This window comes from Onychostruthus taczanowskii, unplaced genomic scaffold (genome assembly GCF_017590055.1).
Source record: "Onychostruthus taczanowskii isolate IOZ18803 unplaced genomic scaffold, ASM1759005v1 scaffold45, whole genome shotgun sequence".
Taxonomy (NCBI): domain Eukaryota; kingdom Metazoa; phylum Chordata; class Aves; order Passeriformes; family Passeridae; genus Onychostruthus; species Onychostruthus taczanowskii.
Genome location: NW_024502014.1, coordinates 5,652,218 through 5,674,773, shown reverse-complemented (window position 1 = coordinate 5,674,773; position 22,556 = coordinate 5,652,218). Strand labels below are relative to the sequence as shown.

Below are 22,556 nucleotides of genomic sequence, written 5' to 3'. Positions count from 1 at the left end.
AGGGATAAATAAACAGAACACAGTGGACTGCAACAACCAAAGTATGCAGAAAAGTTTTTAGAGAACACATCTGAAGCAACCCAAAATATTCACTGGGACAAATTCCTTGCTGCTGGAGTCAGCACAGAATCACCAGCTGAGGATATGCTCGAGAAAGAGAACTCAGGGATGAAAGCCTTAAAGGCATGAACACAATGTCTGGTCCATTATCAGCTGCTGGAAAATACTTCTATTATCACCAAAATAAAGGCCTTTAAACTTGAAAAAAAAAAAAAAAGAAAAAAAAGCTTATTGTATTGAAATGAAATATTCTCGTTGTTAACATGGTTAGTATTTGAGAATGCAGGAGCCTCCATAGGCACAATAAAATTCTCATATGTTTTAATTCATTTACGCATGCTTGTGTTTAATATGCTTTGTGACCATGCCTGCAATTAATATGATTTATGAGAAAAGAACATGTGCAATATTTTTTTGGGTACAGTGATACTATTTTTCCCCTCCTGTGAATGAAAGATTTAATGAAACAGCTCAAGGAAAATGGTTGGCAGTTAACATATTAAGTTGAACTGACAGAACCATGAGTAAACTTTAGCACAGTTAATGATATCCTCTTATCTGACCCTGACACATTTGCAGCATGTAATTTACAGAAGCTCTGTCCAGGGAATCTTGACAAATGCTCCTAACGATGTCAGGGCAATGTTCCATTCTAATGTAAAACAGATGTGGGTCAGATACCCTCATTCATCACTAACACTGAAAATTTTAAACTCCTTCCGAGATGAATGGCATTACCTGCTGTTAACTCTCTTCACTGTAGAGAAATCTCTCAAAAAACAAAATATTGCACAAGAAAGAACACAAAAAACTCACTATAATGAGAGATTTTAGAGGATTAAAGTTAATTAGCTATATGGATCTATATCTATATGATCTTAGAACCACTCTGCTGATTCATTTTATATATATTAATATTTCCATTGAATACAAGAAACCTGAAAAAAAGCAATTTTTTGCCAAATGGCAAGAGCTGGCACCCACATACTTTGTTGATGAAAATAAGAGTAAATGTACTGACTTTGGACATTGATGATCTGACCCTGAATATTCATATCAATGAGATCTGATACTGATTTCACACCACCAGGTATCACTGGTACCTGCACTGGAATTAGAGAAGGTGCACTGGTGCTCATTTAGGATCACCTCCTATAATCAGGAGGATAACTTGATTCTTTCATTAAATACATTTTTACCTACAAAGAATTACCAATTTTCAAAACATTATTACAGTCTGTCACAAAACTCCTGTTTCTTTAAAGTGCTATATCACAGAGTCCCAGAACTTGGTAACATCACCAAAATAATTTTAAGATCAGCTAGTTCTTGAGCCCTAGAATGAAAAGCGACCAAAGATGACTGAAAAGGTAAAAAAAACAAAGCTCAAAGATGAACAGATACTCATAATTTATGAATATATAAGCATATCTATGCAATTAAACATCTCACAACTTTTTCAGGCAGCCCCAGAGACTGGAGTCTCATGACTTTAAATGCTCAACTATGGCAATATTACTCAAAAGAATTCATAACAAGCCTAAATTTGGTATTAGGTTGCTCTTTGCCTGTGAACTTTCCTCCTCCCACCTTCTATTCAGCCCCAAACACAAAAGAAGGATTCTGGCCATTATGAACACCATCCCAGCTGTCACTAGCTCAGCTCTCACGCACCTTCCCTCAACAATTGGGATGTATGGATTTGTTATGGCTGAGAGCAAAACAAACCAAAAGAGAAAAGTTAAGGTGGACATTAAAAAACATACAGTTTAAACAGCCATCTGTTTATTTTTTCTGCTATATTAATGTATTTAGTAAATATGTTATCTGCACATGTATACTGATATAAATAGAACAGAATGCTATAGAATATTTTATATAAAATATACTTACAAAATAAATAATACATGTTATTTTTATACAGTAACAATTACAAAATTATGGAATCTCATCTATTTTACTCACAGAAACAAAAAAATAATTAACCCCGTTGTCTGAACTTCTGGTTTTCAATTTAAAAAAAAAAAAAAAAGAACAAAAACTTGTGTTCATGAAGATTATATCATTTGAATTAACTTCCTTACTCACTAAGGAATCCATGCCCTGTCTCATGTTCTTGGGTCATTAAGCAAAGAGGTCTCAAAGCCAAGTGCAACGTGCCAAAGATCATGAGCTTCTCATTGCTGTGGGACTCGAACCCAAATGAAATGTTTCTGTGGGCAACCAGCTCAATGTAATCCAACAGAAGGCATAGGGAAAAGTATAATGAGTTAATAGTTGCTTTTTTTCACTGCTCTTGTCCATCTTAATGAGGGAATGAACATTTTTAGCCCTGGTTCCTAAAAACAGAGCTAACAAGACAATATGAACATATCTAACTGATTCGACAGCTGCCATCAGTTCCATACGTCATGTTAATGAGAACCAAGTGCTCTCAAAGGCTTAAGAGAAGCCCATTGCCTAAGATCCATCTCACCAAAAGGAGTTACAGGGTAACTCTTAAACTCAGGCAGTGAAATGTTTTGACAGTAGAAGAAAGAAACCTTGAAACAGCTTGAGTCTTTACTACTGTTCACGGAAAAGTTTAGGATTTTCTTATCAAGATTATTCCTGAGCTGCAGGTAATGGCATGAAACTGCAAACTTTGTTAAAGACTGTTATGATCTCCTACACAGCTCATTTAATACTCGATCCACTTCCCATTTTAAAACTGCAGCCTTTAAAGCTACAGGTTTGATTCAATTATGGGGGGAGAAGGCAAGGAAGAGGAAAGAATAGATCTGAGAATTTTTCTAGAGGGCAAGGAGGAAAAACAATTATGCCTAGCAGGAGACAGGTTACACATGTTTGTTCTTCTCCCAGTAAAATCTTAAAACTGAAGTGGTGTTTAAGCCTGGATTATCCTACAGGTTAAACATCCTACAAGTTAAATATCCTACAGGTTAAATACAGGAAGCACACAGCCTCGTGGGCAGCAATCCCAGCAGAGTATTGCTGCTCCACCTGGATGCACAGCAGCCAGAGCAGCACTCTCCAAACCAGCAAACTGCCTGACCTGGTGTAGGGCAAACTCTGCTGCTCTGACACTAATAAAAAGCACATGAGGAGGTCAGAGGATGCTGATGTACACCGGAAAAGCCTTTTTCCTTATCTTAAATGAAGCAGTTCAAAATACTGATATCCTGTCTTTAAAACAATCTGCCCTTCACCAAGACCATACACCTGCAGCTGGGAGACAAGTGTTTCTGCAGCCACTGCTCTGCTTCACAGCAAAAAGCCAGAGATGGCCGCTAATCATGAAGTGCCATGCCAATCCAAAAGCATGCCTAAGTCCTGTATACATACATTAACGTCCAGATATGCTATCCCCTCATAATTCTGAGTTAAAAAACATTTGTTAAAAGAAAATTCACTGAGCAACTAAAATCTAATTTGAAAAGGAAATACAATATTCCCATAAATGTATGCATGACAGGCAAGAAGCTGCATAATAGGCATAGAAAACATAAAAATATGCAATTTACATATATTACACACTAATAATCTCTTTTCTGACATTATATTTAAAGAGCCCTGACTGAGATGGCATGCTTGCAGTTGAGTTGCTTTTTCATGAAATACAAACACTCCAGGCTGCCATCTCCCCAAGACATTAATCCCTGACTTTTTCCAGCAAAAGTCAACCCGTTGCATGCCTGCAAGACAGAGGTTCTCTCACCACATCCAGGTAGTAATGAATAAACCAGATGAGCAAGGAGAGTAATCAGTCATCTGAAGGATATCTGCAGATCTTGTCTTGATGTTAAAAAGTATTAAAGAAGGTGGAATCTTTCTGTTCTCTTATATTTTTAAACAAGAGCAACAACTTTTCAACACCCAGCTTGCAAGACAGGTATGCAATGGAGCATTCTGCTTCCTAGAACTGAGAAATGCACTCCTCTTTCACCCCAAAATTCAAGGCTAACACAATAAAAATAAAATAACATCACTCTAGGTGTCTCTGCTTGTCTTCTACCTTCACCAGTGTTTGCCTTAAACACCATATTTGTCCATCATATTTATAAAAAAAAAAAGGTAGAATGGAACCATTCTACAGAGAAAATAAAGCTTCCCTGATGTCTTTGTGTCAGAACCCCATTTGTAACAAATCGATGACAAAGAGGAGAGAGAGGTTTAAGTCTGCTAAGAACATGATCCTGTGTATCTTACTATTAGATTTTGTTCTTTATGTTCTAAGTGTGAGTTTTTTTAATCACAAAATATTATCTGGGCTTCAGACAAAGCCCCCCTTCCCCCTCCCTGCTACAGCCACCACAAATTCAGCTTTAGACTCAGTTTGTCAGGAGCACTTGCCAGCAAGAGACACATGGATGGGTGGAAACATTATGTTAATTACTCACACACCCAGATTTATTGTGGTCAAAAATGCACTGGCTAGTAAATAGACCCTCTTTCTTTCTCATCTAAATTCCATGCACACAGGCAGGGCACTGCAACATGCCCACTCAGCAGGAAAACTCCTGTTTCCCTTTTTCATGAAAACCCAGATGCAGAGCTGGCTTTCAACTCTACCTTACCTCAGCCTCTCTTTCAGCACCTCAGGAAGAGCCCTGAGGAAGCACAGAGAAGGGATGCACAGTGACACACCCCACAAATAAGGGACATTTCACACACCAACATCATGACCAGCAGCTGAGGCTCCTTTGGGCATCAAGAGTTTCACTGGTTTGCTACAGTCCCACAATTTGTTGCACACAATTTACATGTTTGAGGCTGTATTACTACAGTATATAAATACAAAACCTGAATGTGTCACCTTAAAAATCTCTACATTTTATGCAGGTCTCTAAGTCATTGTTTAGGCACCAAAGCTGATATAGAGGAGTTGTTGGCAATGCCACATGAATTCAGGCCTGGGTTTTTCATTTGTTTGTTTGATGGGAAGATTTTTAACAGCTGTTGAAGGTAATCATTTAGTTGCCAAGAAGTTGCTCCAAACCTAAATGGATATTAAGCAGTCTCCACTATGTACAGAGCAATGGAAGCATGATGTCAACTTTAAAGGGATCAGCATCCCCCTAAACCTAGCTCTACCTGTTGGTAAAGCTGCTGGACACAGACAGAGGTGCTAAGCACTGGGTTAGAAAAAGGTTTCAGAAGTCTAAGGAAAACAAATAAACAAACAATAAAACAACAGAAGTCTCCTAGGGTAAAGACAGGGCTAGGTGTAAAAAAGCACAGAATCTCCTTTTGATTACATCAAACCTCAAATGAGCAAGACTTTGGCAGGAGGAGACCTGGCCTCTCATTTTTGTCCCATTTTACCCAGCCATCACAAGATTTCTTTACTGTTGTGCGCCACTTCTGTGTCACAGACAATAAAAGCTTTGTGAAAGGGGGAAAAAAAGAGATCACATTTTCCATAGCCAGAACCAACACACATTTAAACTGACACTAACAACTACTTTTTATGGATTAACATTGAAAACCAGATAGATAATTATGTCCAAAAATGTGGAAGTCTTGCACACTATGAAACTAGCCGTTAAAAAAAAAAAAAAAAAAAAAAAAAACAACTAATATAATGTCATGGATTTAGTTGAAGTTTGCATTTAGAAATCAGAATTCTTTCAAACAAAATCTATTCAAGTCTTGATAGAAGTACATCCGTTTGTTTTTCTGTTGGTATTTTTCTCCTGAGGTTTCAAGCCATGAAGTTTTGTACCACACTCCATGCTATAGGAATCTGTGAATCTTAATTACATTTACCGTTACAAAAAAGGGTTTATGAACTTTTGCCTTTGGGCAAAAATGTTTATTTCATTGCCTTTGTTATTCATTCTTTTCAACTCCAGAGCCTTTGAACTTTTCAGCTGCACAGAGTTATCACCGTTGCACAGGAACCAGGAACTGCACTCCCGAGATGCAAACCACAAGTTGAAGAAAACGAAGGAGGCAAAGATATACGAGTCGTTATTTTGGCCACCCTTTGTGCCATTAAAATCTCATTTTCTGCCTATTAGAATGCCCTCTCCCTGCTTAGGCAGTGGTGATAGTCAGTGATTAGTGTGTAATTGAGTATAATTGTCTTTTCACTTTTCATTTGTGTCATTCTGAGCTTCTCTCTGTTTTTCTAACCACTGTGAGGAAAAAAGGGTAGAAAGCAGATAAAGCTGTTAAAACTCTCACTTTCAGCCCTGAAGAGATTCCTGATTGTAATTATAGATTGCATCTTCTTTGTGACTCCTCAGAATTTAGTGGACATCTCTTTCCAAGCACCTGGGCAAAGCTCTTGCTAATAAAATAAACTACCATCTATTCAAGCTTTAACTAATAATGTCAGCTTCAGACAGATGCCGCGTGTAGGAAAATTTAACCAATCTTTTGACACTCAATTATCAAGGCAATTTATTAACCTGATTTCCTTAAAAGAGCTCACGCAAATTAGAAAAACAATTATGGTATTCATGCATTTATATATTGCCAAAGAGCAGTAATACTCCTAATTTATGTATTTATAACTCGATTACAGCTCATCTCAATACACATTTCTTAGTCCTTGGAACTCTCCTCATACAACTTGCCCGTAATTTTCCTGGATCACTTGGTAAAATCTTGATGATGTTATTTTAATGAGATATTTTCTTCACAGAAAAAAATACAAGCTCTGTTTTCTGTACCTAGCCATGGTTCTTCAGGAGAAGAGCAGCACATTACAAATGCTTGACAACTGGATGCAAACATGAAGTCTGCATGATTCCATTATAAATCTGTTGAAATTAAATATAAGCTATGACTCTTTATTCAGCCAGTAGGAGGAAAAAAACTCTTAAAAAAAAAAAAAAAGGAAACTAGCAAACTGAAATCATGTGGCTTATATAAAGAATACATTATGGTTTAAATTTGGCAATTCATTATACTGTGGCCTGAGGGAATAGACTCTTTGGTTCTGGTATACAGCAAATCCTCTGTCTGAAAACACAGGACTGACCTGAGGTGAGAGGCCATTGCCAATGGCAGGGTTCATGGGATTGGAGGGCCCGGACGGAGGCACAAAGCTGTCTGTATAGCTGGAAAATCCATGCCTGGTGCTGGGCAGGCAATAGGCAGAGCTGCTCTCTGGGTTCGAAGGGAGGCTGCTTTGGTGTACAGTGCTTGGAGGGAGAGGCTGAGGTCTATGGACGGTGCTGCTTGGATCAGACACGGCTGGAAGCAGAAGAAACATGTTGATATGTTTTCCTCCTTTACTTCTGGCATAATAAGTTCATTATGTGAAGCTCAGCTTAAGAGAACTGCATCAGAAACCTGCATCTAAATACTGGTTAAGTAGAAAAGTAAATCTGTAATATTGCTGGATATTTAACCGGCCTGTGAATTTACACAAAAAATTCTCAAACAGACTGTAAATATCATAACAACAGACATGTGGTTTTCAGACAACAACTAGTGAGCACATATTGTCTGCAGTATTTTTTTTATATGTCTATATATAAAAATAAAGGAAAATATTTATTTACTTATAAGACCAGCTTTCCCCTCCCGGTCACAGCTCAAGAAATCCCACCACAGTTTTTATCAAGTAAAGCAATGGGCGGGAGAAGCCCTGGGCTTTGAAAAATTCCCTCAATTAAAAACTCCTACAAGGGTTGGATCCAAATTTCAAGGAGAAAGCAATAAGAGGGCATAACTTACTTTACAAAATCTCACTCGTAATTTTTTTATTTAATAGTACAATCTAACAAAGCCTAGATTTGAGGGTCTGGTCCCTCCCACTCAAATCCATCAAAGTTCACAGAATTTCTGATAACATTAAGAAAAATTTTTACCCTACTGAGACTGGCTACTGACTGATGTGAAACAAGGTGGTCTGAATGGCTGTTTTTTCCACCCTCAGATAAATATTCACAGTATTTACAGAAGTTCCAATGCTCCATCACTGATAGTCACAATAAAGACAGAGTGCACCTGTCTCCTTTTACATCACACCAGACACTTCCAGCAAAGCAGGCAAATGCAGTGGCAGGACAGGGATGAGTGTCCATCACTTTACCAAAGCTGCATGCCTGCTGGGAAGAAGGTGATTATTTCTCTGGAGAGCACCCTTCACATGGAACCATCCCTTTCTTGCAGCAAAACAAATCTCACTTCTCACGTGCTTAAAATAAACATGCTTGCAGGGTCCTCCCTGAGTCAGACCATAAATTGGCCAACTCATTAGAAAAAAAATATTTCTACAGTGGAGGAGCACAGGAAACCCCCTCAATAACACTATTTTAACCAAGTACCTGCAGGCTACTGTACCTTGGGGTATGGAGGTGGGCTGGTAGGAGGGCTCAGAGAGCTGGTACGTTGGCAAAGTTGGCATGGCACTGGGTGGAAATCCTCCAGGGATCAGATGGTTGAAAGCCATCAGTTGGTTGGCTCCTGCCTGCTTCCTCCATCTGGCACGACGATTACTAAACCAGACCTGCAAATGTTTTAAACATGAACATTTGATTTTTGCACATTTAATACAGATGTATCAGAAATAATGGCATTGTATTTCAAACATGCTCAGTGTCCGAGATGAGAGATGCAGAAGATGCACACTGAACTCAGCACTCCTAGACAAGAAAGTTGCCCTTGGCACACATTTCCATGGCCCAACAGATTCAACATAGGAATCCTGATCCCTAGTTTCCTCTCAAATTCAGCCTCTCCTGAGAAAAAAAGTTGTCTACTCTTTCAAGCTTTAATGGTTTTAATCACTATCATTACTGTGGCAGAATTAATGACAAAGGGGAAACCTCTCCATTTAATCTAAGTGCCAGCCAAAGCTATTTTATCTGTACTGTATTGCCTTTAACTTGCTGACAAGTTAGTGCCATCACTTAATGCACTGTTAGAAGGTGCACATACTTATATATTGGGATACTATATTGCCCTAATGACCAACAGAACTTCAAAGTTTTATTTAGAAAAATAAAAGCCCTGTGTACAAAATACACAAATCCCTCCCAGCAAGTTTTCATGTGTTCACATATGTACAAAACAGTAGGTCAGAACTTCAGTACTACATTAGCATTTCAGAACCACTTTGAAATCTGTTCCCAGGAAAGCACACCAACCAGATGGGGTTTGGATTTGTGGGACATTTTAGCTATAAATCTGCTTTTCTTCACATCCTTCTCAGTTTGTGTTTTAAGTTTTCCAAGTCTGGGATGGTTCTTACTACATCCAAGATACAAAGAGGCAGGACATCACAAATGCAGATATACTAGGAGTGGCAAAACACATTTGTTAATTTTGATATTATAATAATTCCACACATCACAAATTGGAAGGGCAAGGAGTCAGTGCAGGGGCGCCTGGAGCAGGGTGCAGGCATATTGCCCTGTGGCAGGGTCAGAGCAGGCTCCTGATTACAGCTGTCAGCTCCACAGTGGAGCACTGAGGGAAAGAATGGTTGGTTCAGGTAACAGAGACTGCACACATTTGTATGAGCCAGTTGCTCATAATCCTACACCCTGAAGCAGCTGTGGTGCTCATCTATAGATACAATTAATTAGATAAGCCCTCAACTGAGTGTTAATAGCTGATAAAGTAGATCTGTACAGCCTGTAAGGCAGCCTGGCCTGAAAGCCACTGAGGCACGTTAGCTGATGAGCCACATATAGATTTGTTTGTAGAAGATGGGGCTCAGACCTGTAACCCTTCCAACAAGCAGCTCTAGCTGGATTAAGAATCAGGCATCACAGACTGGGATTCTAAGTGTAACACCTTTTATAAACCATGAGTGGCCCTCACACCATAGGATGACAACATTTTGGGCTGCACTGTGGGCTTCTCCTCTGCTTACTATTTCATGACAGGAGTGGTGGGACTCACTGGGCCATCTGGTTTCTGCCATAGGCCATCTGTCACCATATAGTTTGTTCTGACTTCATCCTCTTTTCAGAATGAGATGCTCAGGTCACACAGCTGCCTCCTCCTTTGGCCGCAACATCTACTCCGCAATTATCCACTCCCACTCCAGTTTAAGATCTAGGACAGAGGGATAGGTGGAGCCTCTGTTCTCTGTCACAAATCCCTCTCTTGTTGTTTGCTGTACATATTAACCCTCCTCTGTCTCCACATGAACCATTTCTGATAGCAGCTGGCAGGGACAAGGCACCGGGGTGGAGATGCAAAACCTGCAATGAGCAGTAGTTGAGGATGGGTCTAAACTCAGCCTGTAGAGCAAGAAAGAGACCTTGCTAAAGATCCAAAGAACACTTAGGAAGGATAATGGAGGTCAAAGAGTGACCAGGGAACAGCAAACGCTTGTTGTAATGAGCTGACCCAGGTCATTAACTGTGGCTTTTTGCCTCGACACTCTCTCTTCTTCAGGTCAAGAGGGTTATCTCATGATCTCCAAGTGTTTTGGGAACATGAACATAACTAGGCTACATGAATGGATTTCACTGAGGGAAGTGAGGCAACAAGACTTTGTTTTCTCTACAGACAAGCATTTGCTTCAAGCTCCAGATCTTTATTAAAATCAGTCAAATCCCAAAGTTGAATTCAGTAGTAAGCAATTTACATAAATGACAAGTCTTATTTTTTTTATTTATGAACAGATTTTTGGCTCATTTTGTAGACTTGCATTTTTTCCACAACTGCAGCTACTTATTAGACATCTCTGAAAGGAACACACTCAATGGTGTCAAAAAGTCTGCAGCAGCCACACAAGGGACATCCTTGCACAGAGCTTTGTTGCCACCTGGAGCCCCATTATACTGAGTGGGACTCTGCAGGGGTGCAGGAACAAGGCTGTGTATTGCCACCTCAGTCCTGTGTGATTGGGATGTGCCAAATGAGTGCTACTTGATGGGCACCCATGTCCCACGGCACTGTCCTTTGGACTGGCCTCTTGCTTTCCCCAGTGGCTACTAAAAAGCTACTAAAAACTAAATAAAGCTACTAAAAACTAAATAACTGAAACCTGATAATTTATTTACATTTTATGTAATGCTTATTAAAATTAGTCAAATCCCAAGCTTTATTCAGAAGCCTGAACGGAATTATGAATGTTTAGTTCAGAACATCTTCAGAAGATGTTATTTTAACTGAAATTATTGGGGTTTTTAATCATAATATTTCCCTTAGAGTACAGTCAGTTACCTTGATCTATTTCAAGAGTCCAGAATTTTTTTTCATTTCTTAAGTCCTCATGTATCATGAAAAATCAATGTACAACACTACCACTAAAGAAATCTTGAAAAAATTTTGCTAATCTCAAGCCAAGACTTAAAAATAAATCCAGTCACCACAAGCCAGTGTGTCTGCTTAGAAACATATTGTAAAAACCTGGGGGAATATTTTCTTTTGTTTATACATTTCCAATATGATTTAAAAACAATGTCCCCTTATGTGCAACAGATTTCAACTTCCACCAACATGACAAAATTCTCATCTTATGAGTGGCCTTTTCAAATCTAGCAGATCCCCATAGGCTGCTCCTGTTCTCCCACAATCTCCTTCTGAGAGGCACAATCATCACCTGGCTGCAGGGATGCTGCCAGTACACAGCAGCCCCTGGAGGAGATCCCGAGTGTCATCCTGTGAGAAAGTGCCACCCTGCAGTGGGCACAACAGAAATCAAACTCTAAACTATCTAAAAATGGACAGAGGAAACATGTCTTGGCTGAGGGACCCAAGCATTCAGAAACTGTCTGCACAGAAGCCAAGTCACACTCACCGTAGTGAGGCTTGGACTCCTCGCTTCCTATGTCACTTTCAAAGATGGAATGTAAATGATCCAGATGATTTGGAAACAAACTTGAGTCCCAATGTCTGGTCAACATTTATGGCTTGAAAATACAACTGAATAGGATGAAATACAGAACAAAACAAGGGGAAAGTAGCACTTTAAGTACTGGAGGCTCCAGTTTTTTAAGCACTGGGACTGGACTGACCAAAAAAGAAATCACTCTGCAACAGAACATAAAAACTGTATTTTGCACCAATGTAGATAGATAAGGTGAACTAATATGTTTCTTCCATCTTTATTTCCTGATATTTGGATCCTGCCTCTTATTATCATTTTTTCTTAAAGCAGTTTGCAAGTGATCATGCCAATATCTTTTTTTGTTGATCTCAACAGGATATTCTTTAGAAGATGCATTTATTCACTTGGGAACACACTAGTGTAATTAGCCTTGACATTTCGACAGTCTGATCATAAACACAGAGCGCTGTATGTGCTTTTAAGGCAAAAAGATCTCTGATTCAACAGGGAAAAACATTCAAGATGTGAATGTTGCAAAAAACCCGTAGATATTTTGTTATACAAAGCCCTGACCATTGCAAGCACGAGTGCCAGAAACACAAAAGTCGAGAGATTGATGTATTGTTAATGGCACTTCTAATTTTAGATGGACTCTAGATGGGGGGAGGGAGGAGTTGGTTCAGTTTTTCCTCATGACATTTTTCATGGTAACTGCCTCCCCCACACTACTATTCCCCACCTCTCCCTTCCCACAAAATTCATATGTTCAAAACAAAGTCCGACCATCCTGGAAGCCAGAGTCCTCAGCGGATGTTCCACCAGGGAAAGAATGTGGGCTGTGCCAGAAGCAGCAGGGGTGCCTTGGGAAGAGGGGAGGCTGAAGAAGGAAACTGCAAACAAAGCTGAGCTCCACCAGCCCAGGCAGAGCTGACTCTGTTACCTTTGCAAAACATGGCAATGTGACTGCTAGACACCTCCAGGGTCTGCTCCTGCAGTCCCTACAGATGCCAGACCTCACTTACTTCAGCAGCCCTTTGAGGGCGTGCACAGGAAAGTAGGGTGAGTTTCCATCCTGGCTTACGAGAGTATCACTACTATGAGCTGTAGGCAGAGCCCTGCCAGGGAGCAGGCACAGGATGAAGAAAGAGTAGAAAAAGAATTGCTTTTTAGCACAAGTAGTTGAAAAATCAGCTTGACTGTGACATCTGCACATCCCCAGCCTCACGGGGATAAGGTCCACTGCGTACAGATGCACAACATGTCCCCTCACAGCATCACAAAGCCTGCTGAGAGCAGCCTGCCATGGCCACCAGAGGGAAGGTCACAATGCTGAAGGTTCCCTGCCTGCTGAAGCCTGCTTTCTATGGGAAGTGATGCTGTTTAGGATACTGCTAGTTATCAGTGTGCTAGAAACCAGAGTTCTTTGAAAATATACAGGGGGGAGGGAGGGAGGTGGAAATAAAAGGGAAAAACATATCAAATATACCCCCAAAACAGCAACAAAACAAACAAAAAAAAAAAAATCAAAAAACCTGAACCACACAAGAAAAGAAACCCAAAAGCAAAGAAAACTCAAATTAAACCCAACACACTACACACAAAATAAAACAAAAAACAACACAGACCAAAAAGTCACTAGCCTGTGCCAAAGGGAATAGGGACTCCCAACCATCCCCCAGTGTGATCCAACACACTTCTATCTCTTAGGTTTCTTTGAGAAAACTTTGACTCGGTTCTACAAAAATACTTCTAAAAATCTGCAGCTGAATAGTTCTGAAAATTATTGAGTAATAAGCAAATTGAGCTGTGTATTTATAAGTTAAAGTGACACTAATTAGAGCCCTTAGGCAGCAGAGACAAGAAAGAGACAATCAAAATCACATCCCTCTTTTCCTTTATATTTAAAATGTCCTCTTGGGCCTGCATATGAATGCAGTTGGTTAATTTACCCATAAGAATTTCCCCTTTACAAGGAGGGGGGGACCTACAATTACAGGGTTATCTACTGCGGGATGCACACAGCATTTTCTTGCCTTTTTATGATGCAAGAGATTCAGTCTCAAGAAAAAGCAACAAAAATTCTCCATAAACCACATCAGGAATAACTAAAGACCTGATGAAAGTGAGTCTTGAGTGTTCTTGAATCCATCCTGCATTCCTTTGCCCCATCTTCCCATAGGACTGAGCAGTTCAGTGTATATGCTCAAACCATTTCAGAGGAGCTGAAAGCAAATTAAGACCTTTTTTTGGCACAGATTCCCCCTCCCCAGTGATTTCTCAGGGAGTGCTTTTCACTGGTTTCTATTGAGAAAATACTACTAAAGCTGAGAAATTGGACTTCAGAGCCTTTAAAATTTACTACTAACTCAAGAGTCATAACTTCTCTCACCTTTCCCCTTACTCCTCTCCAGACTCTTTCCCTCCCTGTAACACAGTGAAGCAAAGAAAACAACATCCAAGCACAACACTTAAAATACATTTTTTTAAATAATTTTTTCTTCTAGCTACTCAAGACATCTGAGCTCTTGGGACTTATTTGTTAAGATTATTATAAGGTTTTTACAATAGCTTACAAGCTGATTACAAGTTTGACATGGGAACATTCAATTCCATGCTAGTAGCCTGGAGAGATGTGCCTAAATTTTCAGACATGCTCTGTTGATAAACAATGTTTTTTCTTTTTTTATGTCTTCAAGCAAATCAGTAAAACTGGGATTTGGCTGAGAAGAAACTCTTCAGGGTGGGAAATAGTCATGATTCAGAATTCTCCCTGACTTGCCCTTCTTTTTCACCATTATTCATGGATGAAAAAGAGTCCAAACAAATTTTTCCTATTGCATTTTGGAATTAAACAGAGAGACCATGTGCCAGCTGCTTCTCACAGCAGGGCCTCCTGCCCCAAGGATCCATACAGCTGAGGCACTCCTTAACATGGTCCAATACACAAGTCTCATGCCCCACATTTCTGGCAATTTGGGATGTCTGCCATCAACACACAGCCCCAAAAGATTTGCCTGCATGGCCAGCCCCCGTTGGCTAAGGCAGGTTTCTGGCCAGCCACAGGACAAACCTGAACCTTATTTAAAAATCCTTTGCCAAAAGATTGACGTAAACATTCCCCACCATCAATCCAAAACAGGCCCAAGCTCCTGCCAAAGCTTGCCCAGTTCATCCAGGTCTAAAAACAAGCCTGCTGTGGGAAACAAAGGTGGCCAGAAAAGATACTGCCCACTTCATTCTTGATGCACCATTTCTTACAGAAACCATAACTCCACAGCTCTGAAGCTCAGAAAGACCCTTTGATCTACACTGGAGATAAATTCACTTTCCAAACTTGCCTTCAGATTGTCAGTAAAAACAGGCCACAGACCTTAAGGACCTGCACTGCAACATAACAATGGTTTTAATGAGGTTTTAAACTGGACAGGTAAACTACTGCAGAGTTGCAATTTTTACTCAAAACATGAAAATTTTTAACTTCACATTCCCAGAGTATCACTATTTTTGTTTATTTTTAAAGGAATGGTCCTCCTTTGGAACAGTGCTTATCTTTCCGAATTTTATCTGATAATCTCACAAGACCAAAGAACTCCCCTTTTCCTTCTGCATCTAATGTACAGAGAAGAGCAAGTGCCTTAAGAGGCAGCAGAAGAGGTTGTCCTGGCTCCACATCACATCTAGGTTAAAACACTGGGGGAAAAAAACTCAACAGTCCTTGAGTGGAAAAGTGCTGCAGGAGGAATTGCAGGGAGCATTTTAACTCGTTATTACACCCAGTGTTGAAATATTTGCCATGATTACAGTTACACATCTCGTGACTCTTACAATGTGGAGTTTGTTGGAACACTTCTTTCCCCAAAAGCCTTTCCTGTTCCCATGATTAGGTACACAAATAACATTCACAGTGTAAAGTCTGTTTTCAGTTGCTTGTAGCTCTCAAAAAATTCCCCTCAGGGTCTGACATGTTCCATGCTTGATCCCAGACCAGAGGTAAGTTTTTTCCCCACCTCTAAGTAACCAGGTTAGAAACATACATTTGGTTATCCTTCAGCAGTGGGAAAGTGAGGAAAACCATGGTTCAGTGGTGTAAGATTCTTCCTTTCACTGGAGTAATAGACAGCCTCAGGGAACAGAAGGAAAGGGGAAGCACAGGATGGCAGAGTAGAGAAAACAAAACATGAGATGCAAGTACTACACAGAGGGACTGAGGGAATAGCAAGGCTGATCCAGTTGTAACCAACTAAATAACTGCCTAGGCAATATAAAACTACTGTACAGAATTGGACCTTACAGCTCCAAAGGAAATAAATAAATAAATTTCTGGGCTTAGTTGGATTCAGGCTGCAAGAGCCAGCTCTTTTAGATAATGCTTTATTGGGAAGCAGTCAAAGAGATCTTTGTGTATATATCCATATAAAATTTGGTATCTCTGATCTCTATCATAATGTTACCAAAAAAGAAGTGTGACTAAGAAAGCTTGAATGCTACTTCAGTATGGCTATCCAGCCCTCTCAGCCTCAAGTCTCTTAGGGTTATTTTCTTTTCACAGGTCGTCTTTTATTTCATGCCCATAATACGTGGCTATTTTAAGGGGCTATAGAGAGGTGCTGAATGTTGATAAGGCAAATCCTGTATCCCTTAATCCACTGCTAAATCATTCTGCCAGCCTTCAAGTGTACCAGACAGATGGAGTGCACTAGGAAACTGCCCACAGGCTGGTTACTTCAACCCCAGCTCATCTTTAATCCAGAAAGGTTTTGTTCTGGTATTTTAATCATTGATTGACTGGGAACTCTCTTCCATGCTGGGTTAGGTAAAATATCCATGTCAGAGGTACTGGGGAATTTGTGAGGCTGTAGATCATACGAGCGGTGTGAGACGGGATGCGTCTCGAGGGAACCAAGGAAGCCATGAGGAATGCAAAAAGTCACAGGGTTAAAGCCACATTAAGACAGCTGTTATGTTAATGAGAGTTCTGCTTTTCTTCTAGCTGTGGGTCATTGATTTAGAAAAACATGAACAAGGTCTTTTTCATTTTATCGTATTTTTCCACTGAAGCTAACATAGACCAAAACATCATCTCTGAGATCCCATTCGTCTTGCTAACAACACTTGTGAAGCAAGTTATCTTTGTTATGTTTGTGTGCAAATGATTCCTGGGGCTTGATCGGGTCTTACCTGGCCCAAGTCTATCTATGGAGCTGTTTTGCAAGCATTTCACTTAGTAAACATGTTAAGAAAAGAGTCATGCACAACTGAGTTTGCCTTCCAGACAAATTCATCCACACATCTGATTTTCTCCCACAGTCATAATAAACACTTAGAAGAAATGTGGCATGAAGTCTTCTGCAAAAACATTTAGCAGGTAAAAAGTCTGAGCCTTTCAAGACAGACACTCAATAATACAGACATGCTGCAGTAGGTGTGATTGTCTTCCAAAGTCAGAGAGGTGTTTTGTATTGCTTATTTCAGTTTGCACAGTCTCGATGCCTCAGGCTGAGTTTCAAAGGTCAAACCATAATAAGAGTTTTACCAAAGAAACCAAATTCACCTGTATCCTTGGTCAGACCACAAGTCACCACTCATTTCCTTTGTTAGATCACATGCTTCAACATTTTGCTTGTCACCCAACCACACATTAGTCAGTAACACTTGCAACTTAGACTGATTTAAAAGAGGCATACTTTTCCCAGCAATTCGTAGATGTCAAGTGGTGAAAGAGCAGCAGAAGATTCTGCCTGCAGTATTAAACTTTTCAAGCATGTGTTTCTTTGATATTAAACCGGAGAAGTCCTAATCAAAACTTGAACTCTGAGGTGCAGTTTATTCCAGGTCAATTTAGCTGCTATTTTCCTAGATTTAGACAGCTAAAAATCCAGGCTCATGCTTTTAAAAAAAAATTTAAATCAACTTCATGTTACTGCTCTAGTACATTATCTTGGTTTAGACAGCCCAGATCTACATGAGGCTGTGAAGACCTAGAAGTTATTTGAGTACTTATTTTCTTTTGAATTAAACTGAGAGTGGGCATAAAAGAGATATTACAGAATTTCTGTCAAGTCAACTTCAAAATCTAACCTAAAAGTGAACTGTAGATTCGGCACCAGCCACCTTGCTCACTTGCATGGCTCTGTAGACACATTTTCCTTAAAAAAATGTTTTTCTCTCCTTTTTTAATGCCTGGAAAACCCAGACAACAAGAGATGAAATCAGTTAGGTAACTATAAACTGGTCCAACAGCTGAGCTGTTACATGCAGAGTGCTGTCAAATGCATAAAGCAAACAAATGGGGATACCAGACTTTCTTTTTCTTCTTCAAAGATTCTGTACTATATTCATGGTAAGTATGGAACAATTAATGGGAAGACACAAGTTTTTCAAAGCAGTTCTCTAAAGCAATTGTAAAACCAATGTCCATGTACAGACGTAAAAACTCTACAGATGTAAACAATGTTGTTTTACATTTTCCTTCTACTGAAGAGCAGGATCACGTAGGAATATAAAAGGACTCACATGCTAACAGAATAGGAAACTCCTTTCATTAGGCAGCTTGTATTACACATACCTGGACACGAGCCTCTGTGAGCTTAGCTCTTTGTGCAAGTTCTTCCCTGGTGTAAATGTCAGGGTAGTGTGTCCTCTCAAAAGCTCTTTCCAGCTCTTCCAGTTGTTCTGCTGTGAAGGTTGTCCTGCTGCGACGCTGCTTTCTTTTTAAAGGCAAATCTGGTTCAGAATCAATGTCAGAGCCTTCATCAGACTGAGGTGCTGATGCTCAAAAAAGGAAAAAGAGAAAGGCAAAATTAGGTTTAGTTAAGGAAAAAGAACAGCAAAATACTGACTCAATCAATGACATCCTTTCATATGGAGGCTGTCTTGGACCAAAGGCCCCTCACGAACCCTGAGTGAGAACTTAAGAAAAGTCAGCAAGAAACAAACCATATTTAGCACGACCATGACCCAAGAAGGGACTACCAACTCTTGGAATCAGCAGTTTATGGAGAAATCAATATGGAAACTCTTTCTGGACTTCACAGACATGCAGATAGTGATGTCACAGACAGGGCCAGACAGATTCCAGCAGCACTGCTTGTTTCCCCTGGCCATCAAATGAACTCCAGCCACAGCTGAACCCAGAGATATAACTGTGAAGGCAGCAGAACATCTTCCAGTACCCAACCACACTCATTTTCTCCAGTAAACAGTAATGAACCAAAAAACTAGACTTTCAAAGCCAGTCTTCCCTTGCACCAGCTGCTGTCCAGGCAACCAGCATTCCTTCTTGCCTGAGTGTTCAAGGGAAACCACCTAAAGAGGGCAGACACTCCCCAGCGATGCTGAAACTGCTTGTTCAATGGAAATACAAGCATTGCTGCTACTACTTCAACAATGCCAAAGAAATTATTGATATAGACATTGATTTAATATAATCCTTTTAATGTAATTTATTTGGAAGCAAACTGTTTCTCAAGCTCCAGCAAAAACACCCCGCCAAGTTCATTTCTAGCTGTGTTACATTTCCAATTTCACTCAAGCTGTTTGAGCTAATAAATACAGCTAATCTATTTACTTAGAGCATGAGAAACACAAAGTGCTTTTTCAGATAATCCAGCTGAAAAGTTTATTAATTTCTGCACACCACAAAATAAAGAACAATTACTGCTAGACCAGTGGCTCTTTTGTGAAAGGTGTCCTCATTTTCCAGACAGCATCAATATCTTGGACCCAGCAAACACAGACATAAGGAGAAACTCCTGTGTATCTCAGCATCAATATACTGAACAAACATCAATTCCCAGAGTCTCTTACTTGCAGTGAAGTTTTGTCCCAAGACTAGACTAAGAGGTTCTTATTCTTGAAAATATTGTTCTCTAGAACAAAGGAGTATCAGCACAAACATCCTATCCCAAACACTTCAAGTTCAGTCCTTATTAAACAGGCAATATAGAGTATCCCAAAATTAACATTATGCATTGTCTGAATTAGTGACAAATCCCAAATCTTGTCAGCTAGGGTCCCAAGTGACACCTGCCTTCCTCAGCAACTGCCAAGTTACAACCCTGCAGGATGGCTTCACGCTGTCATTCAAAAGCAAAAAGAAATATAGGCTATTTTAAATATAGTTCCCCAATGTCACTCTCATACAAATGACCCACCTTAAGCAGAACAGCTCTTACTGCCCAGCTGGGCTGGAGGAGAGCACACCAGCCACATTGCCTGGGTCACACTGGCTACCGCTGCACTCTGCCCTTACCTGGTGTGGTGAGATCTGAATATATTTCTGTATAGAGCTCAGAAATGTCCCTTTTGAAGACAACTTCTCTGACAAAAGCTGTCTTTAATTGTGTACAATAAGTTAAAAGAGAAGGAAGTTGTCAGGAAGATATCAGGAACACTTTCAATGCTCTTACATGTATGAGTACAACCTCTTCACACATCTATATTTGCCTAGAAAAAGCCAGTTTAAACTGTGCAATTTAAAGGGGATATTTACTGTGAAATTCCTGAAGTGAACTCCCTCACCAATTGAGTGGGAAGTATCAGGAGAAATATCATTATCTTTTTAAAAATGTTTTATAAAGACTTAGCAAAATCTTGACATGTTTCCCTATGCTCTCATTCCTTTCTGCAAAAGAATGTAGAACTAAAACCCTGACTTAATTTCATTTTCACTTTATATTTCATTAAGCAGTATATAAAAGGTACAAAGGTAAACCAATTTAAAAAACCAACTCTATAATATCTAAGAGTCTGGAACAATATGTGTAATCAAGGGCAAGAATTTAAAGGGAAAGTAATAAAATTAGAGAGAAAATGTATATCACATGAAACTAGTTTTATATCTACCTGCTTTCATTGGCATTACCTTTTGCCAGGCCAGGCTGCTATGTGCAGCTTTATTGAAAGCATTGGCTTCTTTTGTCTTATTTGCCCTGTGATATGAAAGTCAGACAAATATAATCTCAAAGGATAGCTACATGTCTTTACTACAAACTGTATTGTTTTCATTTCCTACAAAGTATTCTTAAATATCACCATCACCAAAGACGCCTTTATTCTTATTTTTTCCTATTAAAATACCATTATTAGACTTTGGTATAGGTGAGAACGGTCAGAGTACTGGCTAAGCACAAAAATTGGATACACCTCAGCCTTTAGACAAGCAGCATATATTTTATATATGTTCAATAGTCACAGTGTATTGCCCTCACTCTAAGCAGTATCTCACTAACAGTTCTACTGACTTCCATGATATGCAAAGATATTATTCAACACTGGCAAAGGTGGTGAGATTTTAGCTGGGCTATTTCTACATCCATCACCTCCACAGACACAAAACATGCATATCACTAACCTTTACATGTGTCTGACTGATCCTGATTTTCCAACCCCTCAAGTCATAAATAGAAGGAGACTCACTGCCCTGGGAGATTGCCTGGCTGGGCTCCTTGGTATCACTGGAACCCCTCTTACTGTACAGCTCAAAATGGGCGAGGCAGCCAATAGCACTACCAGTTGCTAAGTCACAAAGAGTAATTAAAAAAGGAATTACAGCATTAAAGAGAAATTATTTGTCCCTTAACTGCTCGTGACCTATCTGGTGGCCTAAGGAAATGCTGCATGCCGATTATCACCACAAATGCACAACCCCACTGCCCAATGTCACAGGCACTCGGTCACCTGGAGTTCTGCAACCATCCCTTTTCCAAACGCTGTAAATAGACACATGGGGCAAAAACCGAACAACAAAATGACACACAAGAGGTCATTCTGTGGGCTGTTCTTCCTCCCAGCAAGACATTTCATTTGAATAATTAAATAACAATAACATGACAACCATTTAAAGCCCATGCATTAGGGCTGCAACACAGTGCACCTGACAGAGGCAGGCAGAGGGGTTATCATGGAGAGGTTATCATTCTGTGACCCAGGGAAACAGAAGCTCTCTCACAGCTCTTCACACCCTGTAACATTTTTAATAACATATTACACAGTCTCTTCCTCCTAGTGTAACAGCCAGAATGAATTCTGTTTAGCTGAAGATCTCACTAAAATAAGGCAAATGAAAAAAATTAAAAATAGCAAAGGCCAGGGAAGGGTTTGGTAGCAGTTTCTTAACTAGCTACCCACCACACATCCATTTTCTCAGTTCTTTACTTAAGAATTAATTTCACAGAGTCTCCCCCTTGTGCCACTGCAGCTCTGAAGCTCCCTGGGGTGTTCATTCTGCCAGCCTGGGACTCACTGGGGTGTTCTCTCTGCCAGCTCTGGAGCTCCCTGGGGTGTTCATTCTGCCAGCCTGGGACTCACTGGAGCGTCCCCTCTGCCAGCCTGGGACTCACTGGAGCGTCCCCTCTGCCAGCCTGGGACTCACTGGAGCGTCCCCTCTGCCAGCCTGGGACTCACTGGAGCGTCCCCTCTGCCAGCCTGGGACTCACTGGAGCGTCCCCTCTGCCAGCCTGGGACTCACTGGAGCGTCCCCTCTGCCAGCCTGGGACTCACTGGAGCGTCCCCTCTGCCAGCCTGGGACTCACTGGAGCGTCCCCTCTGCCAGCCTGGGACTCACTGGAGCGTCCCCTCTGCCAGCCTGGGACTCGCTGGAGTGTCCCCTCCGCCAGCCCTGGGGCTCACTGGGGGGTCCTCTCTGCCAGCCTGGGGCTCACTGAGCTGTTCCAGCCTGGGACTCACTGGGGTGTCCTCTCTGCCAGCCTGGGGCTCCCTGGGGTGTTCGCTCTGCCAGCCTGGGGCT

The 22,556-nt window shown here is 40.5% G+C and overlaps 1 protein-coding gene across 6 annotated transcripts in view; it reads right to left on the bottom strand.

Moving 5' to 3' along the window:
- Window positions 1–22,556, bottom strand: part of PAX3 (paired box 3) — a 75,433-nt gene that overhangs the window by 6,084 nt on the left and 46,793 nt on the right. For 4 of the 6 annotated variants that reach the window (XM_041414343.1, XM_041414345.1, XM_041414344.1 and 1 more), the window contains 3 exons: window positions 18,375–18,580; window positions 8,362–8,527; window positions 7,052–7,266 (listed from right to left, as the gene is read on the bottom strand). In XM_041414343.1, the coding sequence (XP_041270277.1) occupies window positions 7,052–7,266; window positions 8,362–8,527; window positions 18,375–18,580 (587 nt within the window). The remainder of the gene's footprint in view (window positions 1–7,051; window positions 7,267–8,361; window positions 8,528–18,374; window positions 18,581–22,556) is intronic. The other 2 variants (XM_041414347.1, XM_041414348.1) reach the window with 1 other exon arrangement.